Here is an 8,437-nt window from a genome sequence, read left to right as displayed (position 1 = left end):
TTAAATTACCAACATCAGCCAGCTCTCCTGATCCCACCCTTCAGAAAGCTTCTAGGGTATTTTGAATGACACCATAAGTAATTACAGCTGTTGGTGTATTTGTATTTCCAAACAAGCAGAAGTCATATTGACACGATAATTCTAAAGAGCACACAATTGAATGCTCTTAAAATCTGACCATCTCTGCACACTCGGCCACTTCACACTCCTAGTTCTTATGACTATTTGATTACAAATTGTTGGTCTAAAATATTTAAATCTTTATCAGCAAATAAATGTATAAAGCCTTTCAAAGGCAGTGCAAAAGATCTTTAAAATCTGCTATCACTGTCAGGAGGCTGTGGCAAAAAAACCAACAAACACTTGTCACATATTTTAAGAATCCTTCAAAAATAACATTGAAAACATGACAATGTTGCAGAACTTTTGCATTCTGTGATGAACACAGAGTCAGTTTATGACTGAATATATAAATTATGGTGTTTTCTGAGAGGGAAATTCTCTACACAGACCTGAAGAACCTTGTTTTCAGAGCACAGACTGGGATTTTAGGAATTCAGCTGGGATTCTTCACGACACTCACAAAAAAAAAAAAAAAAAAAAAGGATTCTACCGTGCAAAGAGGGCTAGAGAAAAAATATCCAAGAAATGCAGTTTTGCCGTGAAATGTGGATGAAATCAAAGCTGATAAATGCCACAGTGGTAAAACTGTGGCACAACAAAGTGCCCCGAAGAGGCAGGGGAGTGTCTGAAAGCAACCAGAAGCTCCAGTGGGGTGATCTCTTCTGACAAGAATCTGCAAATCCTAGAAAGAAACGTCCCTACCTCCTCCAGGAAAAGAGGTTTAGTAGTTTGGAATCCCTGTTTTAAAGAAGCTGAAGCCTAACAGGTCAAAAACTAAAAATAATCCTTGGTTTAAATGTAGCCTTTGTGGAAACAAGTTGAACTTTGTATCAAAGTTAATTTCTGTGATAGTTTGTATCTTTCTTTTTAAACTTGAGGCAAGGAAAAATCCCTGGCGGTGTGGGGTCTACAGGCTCCGGGTGTTAAATTGAACAGGGAATTAATTTGTTACACGCACAAACTCACTGCAAAAACAGCTTTCCAGAACACGACCCAGCCCAAATCCTGTCTCTGCTCACGTGAATAAAATGATCCCACTGCAGCCCAAAGGAGACCTGAGATCTCAGCATGAATTTGAATTTGTGGATACACAGCTGGATTCAACAAGTGCATCTAAAATTTATAAGTTTGGTTTAAAACATTAAAGGAGAACATTTTGATGGTCACCCCTATTGCCCCAACCCAAAAGCATTGCAGAGACAAGCTTTGGATTTAATTTCAGTTCATCAGCAGCATTTAAAAGGTTAATTAATTACACATTCTCTCCATGTTTTCAAGTTGTGCTATTCATAGAAATGCAGAGTATCTCAAAAGTGCAAAATAATGAATAATTTGTAGGAATTTTATTATCTATCCACAGCAAGAGAACTGAAAATTTGTATTAAAACTCTTGGAATATGATGAGTCTCGTTTAAGTCGCGCATACGAAAGGAAAGATACTTCAAGGCAGTTATTTACCTTTTCTAAAATAAAATCATTTAGGCTGCCACCCAGCACTTGTTCCCAAAGGAAAGTGAAGCTGGCTGGTAAAGAGGACAGCCCTGGGAGAGATTAATTTCTTGCCATTTTGATCCCTTTTTTTTTTTTTTTGGTTTGGTTATGTAAGGACAGTGCCTGAATGGGGTCTTCTCTTCCTCCAGAGTTTCAAAGGGGGAATGACTTAGACCACAAGGAAAGATGAAGGAGATAATGATAAGGATTCTCTCTGTTGGTGTCACTCCGGATATCATAAACCCCGTGGTTCCAATTTTGCATTTAGAAATGCTTCCCTAGGTGTTCTGAATGAGTTATGCACAAAACCTCCTTTCCTACCACGTCGGGTTTTGTGTTGATTCTCTGCTAAGAGTGGGAATAGCAAAGGCACAGCTGAAATCCTCCATTCTTAGCAGTGCTCCGGAGAGAAAAATGAGACATCACTGGGTTTTAACTCCCCTCATTATTCCCTAGAAGGAAAAGTTATATTTGTGCTGCCTCTAGGCGAAGTCCCATCCCACATGAACAAAAGACTGGAGCTAAGATCACATCCATTTCATCTCCTCCTGCTCTCCACAGATGCTTAAGTCCCTGACACCGTGTCTTCAGTGCTCATATGTCACAGTAAATGATTCATTAAAAATGCAGAGACAGATTGATCTCGGAAGGAGGGGGGGAAAAAAAAAAAAAAAAGAGCTGGAGTTTAAGGCGAAAGGCAAATAGAAATGAGGAGCCAAAAGGTGAAAAAAGGGGAAACACCCCCAAAATTCACATGAGAAAGGCATTTAAAAATAAAGAGGAGACAGCAACTGTGCTGACATTTAATGTGTCTGCTTGGGATAAAACTCATCCTTTTACTAGCAATAAAACAACAGCCTAGCCCAAAAGCCCTTGGAGCATTTTGCATCAAGTACCTCATAAAAATGGTTAGCAATTTCTGCTAAGGTCTGTACAATACCTACACCAAACCACCTTTTTTTTTTTTAAATACGTATATATATTTTTTTTTGTAGTGTAATTAAATTGGAGCAAATCCCCCAGTGCAGGCAGGGAGAGATCCCAGCCACCAACACTCATCCTAGTTCCCAGCCCCCTGGCCATGCTCAGAAGCGGGAGAGAAAAGGCAGGAATAAGCTCTGCTTGTGATTCCTGATAAACAGGTGATTGACAAGGGTAACCCTAGAGAATGGCTGTGTTTGGAATATTTCCTGGATGGCCAGAAGGATTTGCTGTGCCAGAGGAATCCTGCGAGCAAAAACCAACCCCTGCCTAAGGATAATAAGCTTCTTGAGTAAGAGACGCCTCCTTGCCACGACACCCATGCAAATTCTCTTATATGGGTGACACATTTATTCTGCTTTTTTTTTTTTTATCAAAACCAATTGGTAAAACACAAATATGGACCATAATTTACATTCTTTCTGCAAAAAAAAAAAACAACAAAACCCCGCCAACTAAGGCAAATCCCTGCAATGGGAAGTACATATATAAATATATATTCACACACACACCAGCAGTATTTTTAGCTATGATTTCCTACTCATGTGGCAACATGACCGGCGTTCTGAAGAAGCTGAGCCAAGTGAAAACACAACCTGCAGAACAGGTCACGTTTAAATATTCTGCTATTGAAGAATATTAAAACCTACAGATTAAGTAGGAGTGTTGTAACACTTAACATTAATTAACGCTTGTAAATCATTCTGAAATACCTGGATAAAAGATGGCATAAAAGGTGTTGCCACATGTCTTGATGCTCTAGATGTGCACAAGCCCTGACATCTTATTTTGTGTTTGGGACGTTTCGAATCATAAAAGAAAATATGGTCACTGGATGAATTTAATGCTGGGAAGTGTTGGGACATGACAGAGAAACACCGAGGATGTCTGATTAAGAACTCAAGCAGACAACTCAATGTGAAAAAACTGAAATAGATCCATTTCTTGGATTGTGGTGGTTCACCAGGTCTAGTTACTAATCTGTGAGTTACAGCTTGGCAGTGTTGTTAAGCCTTGACTTGGCTGTATATTGATATATGTGAAATATAGATAATTTTCCGTCCAGTCTGGTACCACCAACTATTCATATCCTCCCAAAAAACCCTTACTCGATGCCACCAAACAGTTTGAAAAGGAATCTGGAATCACTTAGTACCTATCTGGGGATGGTGAACAGCATAACCTGTTCTCAGAGAACTTGGTACTTGTTGTTTGTGCAATTACAGGTCTTTAGAGAATACACAAATTAAAGGCCAGCACTAAGGCTCTTGTGCTTTCCCATATGGATCTCCAGATCTAAGAGCCACGTCTTCCTTTTTAATCCAGAGACAAGAGATGTATTTTATGGCAACCATTAAAAAAAATAAATAAATAATAATAAAAAAAAGTAAGGAGTGACACCAAATTCATGAAGGAGCAGAGCCAATTAATTGGGATGTACAGCCAGCTGTTAATGGTGGATCTCACCTGGAACCAAAACCACAATCCAGGTGCCTTCCAGCACCTCGGGGGAGCTTACAGAAACGTGGAGACAACAGCGTAGACTGATAGGGAACGGGGAATGGATTCAAACTTTAAAGAGGGCAGGTTTTAATAAGATGGGATATTGGGAAGGAATTGTTCCCTGTGAGGTGGTGAGGCCCTGGCACAGGGTGCCCAGAGAAGCTGTGGCTTCTGTGGATCCCTGGCAGTGTCCAAGGCTAGGTTGGACAGGTTTTGGGGCAATCGGGGATGGTGGAAGGTGTGGAAGAACAGGAAGAGATGAGCTTTCAGTCCCTTCTAACCCAAACCATTTTGTGACTCTAACTCCATGCTTGTAGCAGCAGCGGTGCTCCTGAGTAAGGTGCCCACAGCAGAAATCACCACAGCCGTAGCTCTCACCTGAACTACCTGTAGGACATTTTTAGGGACATTTTCAGGCTGGGGTGGGGATGGGGCGGAAGACCAGGCCAACATTTGACCCCAGAGGCAGCGCCCCCAGCCTCACACCGTCGCGTACACGTTACACCGCTGTGACCCCTCCCAGCCAGGTCCCACCGCGTGGCTGCCGGCAGCGTTTTCCCTCCATCGCTTGAGCCTGGGAGCACAGCTTGGCCCCCCAACAGCTCGGAGGGGCCCCGTGAAGGCGAATTACCGACACCGGGGGGGTCGGGGCGGAGCGGGGCGAGGGCGCCTGAGGGGCCGCGCCCTGAGGGGCGGGAAGGGCGGGCGGGAGCGCGCCCGTGAGGCGGCGCGCGCGGGCCGCGAGGGGCGGGGCCAGCGTAGGGGAGCGCGCTCCGCCCCGCCGCCGATAGGAGGGGCGAGCGGGGAAGGGCGGGGCTTATCCGCAAACCCCGCGTTGTGATTGGGTTGTGCCGCTGTCAATCAGCGGCGGCCGCCGCGGCCGTGGGGAAGGAGGGGGAGGCGGAGAGGAAACAAAAACAATCGCCCGGGCGCCGCCATCTTGGGCCGGTTCTCTACACGCCACACGGGTGAATGGGTAGATATGAGATTACCACGGGGGAGCAGCGGCAGCAGGGCACCGAGGGCTGTTCCGCGCTGCCAGCGACACTCGGCGGGCTCTAGGCACGGCCGCCGCCGCCCGGAGAGAATCCCCCGGCTCGGCCTTTTCGCCTCGCCAGCCCCTAAGCTGCACTGCTGGAGGGACAAAGTTGGGCTGAGCCGCGCTGCCTCCGCCGCCCGGGAGACCGGAGAGTTGAGCCGGGGTCAGAGTTAGGGGAGAGGGTGACGAGGGGATCGCTTCCCGCTCCGCCGTGTGGGAGGCGCGGGGACAAGGCTCTGCCTCCCCGCCCCTGCCGTCTCCTGCTGCTCGCTCCTAGGAGGAAAAGAAAAAAGAGGAAAAAAAAAAAAAAAAAAAAAGGCAAGAACTGGATTGAGCTCGGAGGGGTGGATTTTGTGGAGTCTCCGCGTGAGCAGCGGCGGGGCGGCGAGGAGGAGATGTGTCCGTGAGGAGGGAGAGGAGCGTGGATCCATCCAGGACCCGTGAGAAGCGAGAGGAGCCGGGATCCATCCAGCCTCAGCCCGCCGTGAAGCACAGCCGCCTCCCTTCCAAAGAAACCCAGTTCTCCTGGAAGCACGGCACTCAGCAAGGATTTGCCACAAAGAATATACCACCCTCCTCCCCAGCGCCTGGATACTGCATTTTTTTTTTTTTTTTTTAATTTTTTTTTTTTTGGTACCCCCTCCCCAGCCACTCTTGTGTGTTTAAATACCAAATATAGCCTCTTGCGGGGGGAGGGGATGGAAATCTCCTAGAAGAATTGGAAATCTTGCTGGGATTCGGGAGTGCTGGTGCTGGAGAAGGGCGGCGAAGACGGGGGGATGCACTGCTCTCGCTGCCTGGCCAAGGACTAGAGATTTGCCACTTCCCGGGAAGCCCGAAGGTTTGTTTGTTCCCAGACTGTCGTTTCCCCCCCTCCGTTCCCCTCTCCTGGGCTACGCCAAATCCATCCGCATTTATTAAAGAAGACCCACGTGTGGCTGGTTTTTAAAGGTAGTTTTTCATCGACAAACTGACAAAAACTTCCTCGCTTCGCCCCGAGGTTTGGAACTGGAATGGAGCTGCTTTTCTCCCGAACACTACAGGGGGTGTGAAGGAGGGGGAGGCAGGACGAAAACATCGCCTTGGACTGATCCCGATCCGACCCCCCGACACTCGCACCCACGAGGGATGATCCTTCACGGCGCCTGATGTGGAAAACACTTGGAGACTCAGAGACTTCGTCGTGCTCAGCAGCATAATCGTTGACTTATTTTGTTTTGGTTTTTATTATTTTAATATTTTTTTTTTAAGTGGATTCGTAGCATTACTTTTATGAATTGAATTTTGCCACCGTTTGTACAGAAGCCAAATGACACGTGTGTTTTGAAACACGGTTCCAAATATATTTATCCCTCCCTCAACCCGGATTCTCTCTAGAAAGAGCCGCGGGGAGGTCGTCAGTGTCTAAACAAACCTGATTTTTAGTGTTTTATGAACACTACCTGCTGCAGAAATGTTGCTATAAATTGCTTTATAACGGTTCAGCAAGAAGGGAGATTTTTTTCCAGCTTGCAGGACCCAGAAAACTGGATACTTAAAGTCACTTCAATGTTTTAACAGCGTTGGAAAATGGGAGCTGCTACGAAGTTGGCGTTCGCTGTTTTTCTTATCTCTTGTTCATCAGGTAAGCGAATGTTCCTGGATTTGTCACTTCAAACGGAGGGCTTTGGGGTCAGCACTTGGAAACTTGGGCTGGCTCCGTATGAATGAAAAGAAATCTTTTTTTTTTTTTTTTTTTTTCCCAGGTGGCTGATGTTTGTGGGTGGCAGCGACTGTAGAGGCAGAAGCTGCTTTTGTGTTTAGTCTTAAAAATATATAACGTGGGCCCTTGAAACAGTCACAGCGCTTGGATTTCAGATCAATTGTGCGGAATAAATGTGGAGAACATAACCACCTAGTGTCACATAAGTAACCTGGCAGCGCAGTTGTCGGTGTTGGATGCTGGTTTTAAATAAGAATTACCCAGCTGAAATGCTCTTTCCTTCAGTTTGATCTCTTACCCCGGACTGTTCGCTGGTGAATAGCGACCTTCGTTAATGCTTCATTAATTTAGAAGAGGTGCCGCTCTGAAAGGCTGAGCTCGTCCTTTGGTGATAGCGAGAGGTGTGTGCGTGTAGAGATGGACCAACAGAACTGGGGTGAAAAGCCAGGCTTTCAGTTTCTAAAGAGCAATTTGTGACCCTTTGTATTTTGCTATTCGCTCTGTCACTGCCATGTAGTGCAGGAAAAAAAAAAAATCTACTAATTTTCTCTTTAAAACAGCAGAATTTGATGTTCAAACGCCAGCTCTGAGTCCTGGGAAGCGAGGGGGGTGTGAGGACTTCCCCACGCTTCTCCAGGAGGAGAATTGTTATGGCAGCAACCAGTGGTTGGGAAACTGTTGGTCCATTTGTGCTTGGAGCTCCATCAGTCTCGCAGAAAACCCTCATAACGAGCTGCGTGAGGATCTAACGCGGGTTTACAAGGCAGCCTGGCACTCCGTGCCCGCATTTGGAACGTGTATTTAGTGCTCTGTGTAGGTTTTCAGCATCCTTGCAGGGCGTGCGAAGCTACGCTTGTTTATCAGGCTAAAAGCTCGCAGACGGGTGCTCAGCCCTCCCCGTGTGACCGGGAGAAGGGGGTAATGAGATCCCTGTAACGATGCCTTTTACATTTCCAGCGTTAGGAGCTGGAGGATTTTGCTGAAGAGGCCGTTTTGCTGCGGTTAGTAAATGGATAAGTCTCGTCTTGTGTCTGTAGTGCTATCGATCCGCGCTGTGTGCGCTAAATGTGCTGTGAAATGGCGAGCGCTGCCAGGGAGAAACCCAAAAACCCTGCCCGTGCTAAGCGGAGAAACGGCTCAGCGGGTAAAGGACAGCCAGAAGGCTGTTCGGGAGGTTTGATTTTTATTCTTCTTTTGAAACAAAACACGGTTTCTGGCAGTTTTTGCCTTGCAGTAGAGACGTTTGTGGCCGTCTTTTCCTAGCGCCTGATTTTTCAGCTCAGGAGCGTTCCTTTAAATTCACCAATATGTTTTGTAGGGAAACTTTTTCCCCCTCTCTCACTACCAGTTTCTGAAAGACTTGCTGCCATCTGCTCCCCGTGTCTGCCTCTCTTCCACGTCCACCTCTGAGATCCTTTTGCCTAGAGCACAGAATAGTGGTTTTTGTTGTCATTACCTATCAGACTTAATAAAAAAAGAGCAGCTAAGTGATTAAGAACGTCTTTTTCTTTAAGGTTTCTCGCTAGGGTCGTCCTTGGAAAGGTGAAAAGAATGTTTCTCCTGCCTGGGAAGAATTAATCTTGGCTAAATGAGCAGGA

General features: G+C 46.2%; 1 protein-coding gene across 2 annotated transcripts in view; it reads left to right on the top strand.

Annotated features, from left to right (window-relative positions):
* The first annotated feature begins 4,967 nt into the window (after positions 1-4,967).
* ACVR2A (activin A receptor type 2A) overlaps positions 4,968-8,437 on the top strand; it is a 54,238-nt gene continuing 50,768 nt past the window's right edge. For both annotated transcript variants that reach the window (XM_040070525.2, XM_040070524.2), the window contains exon 1: positions 4,968-6,761. In XM_040070525.2, the coding sequence (XP_039926459.1) occupies positions 6,707-6,761 (55 nt within the window). In that variant the 5' untranslated portion in view covers positions 4,968-6,706. The remainder of the gene's footprint in view (positions 6,762-8,437) is intronic.

The sequence above is a fragment of the Hirundo rustica genome, chromosome 7, assembly GCF_015227805.2.
Source record: "Hirundo rustica isolate bHirRus1 chromosome 7, bHirRus1.pri.v3, whole genome shotgun sequence".
Classification (NCBI taxonomy): Eukaryota; Metazoa; Chordata; class Aves; order Passeriformes; family Hirundinidae; genus Hirundo; species Hirundo rustica.
Note: the sequence above shows the minus strand (reverse complement) of the source record. Positions and strands in the feature narration are given on the sequence as shown.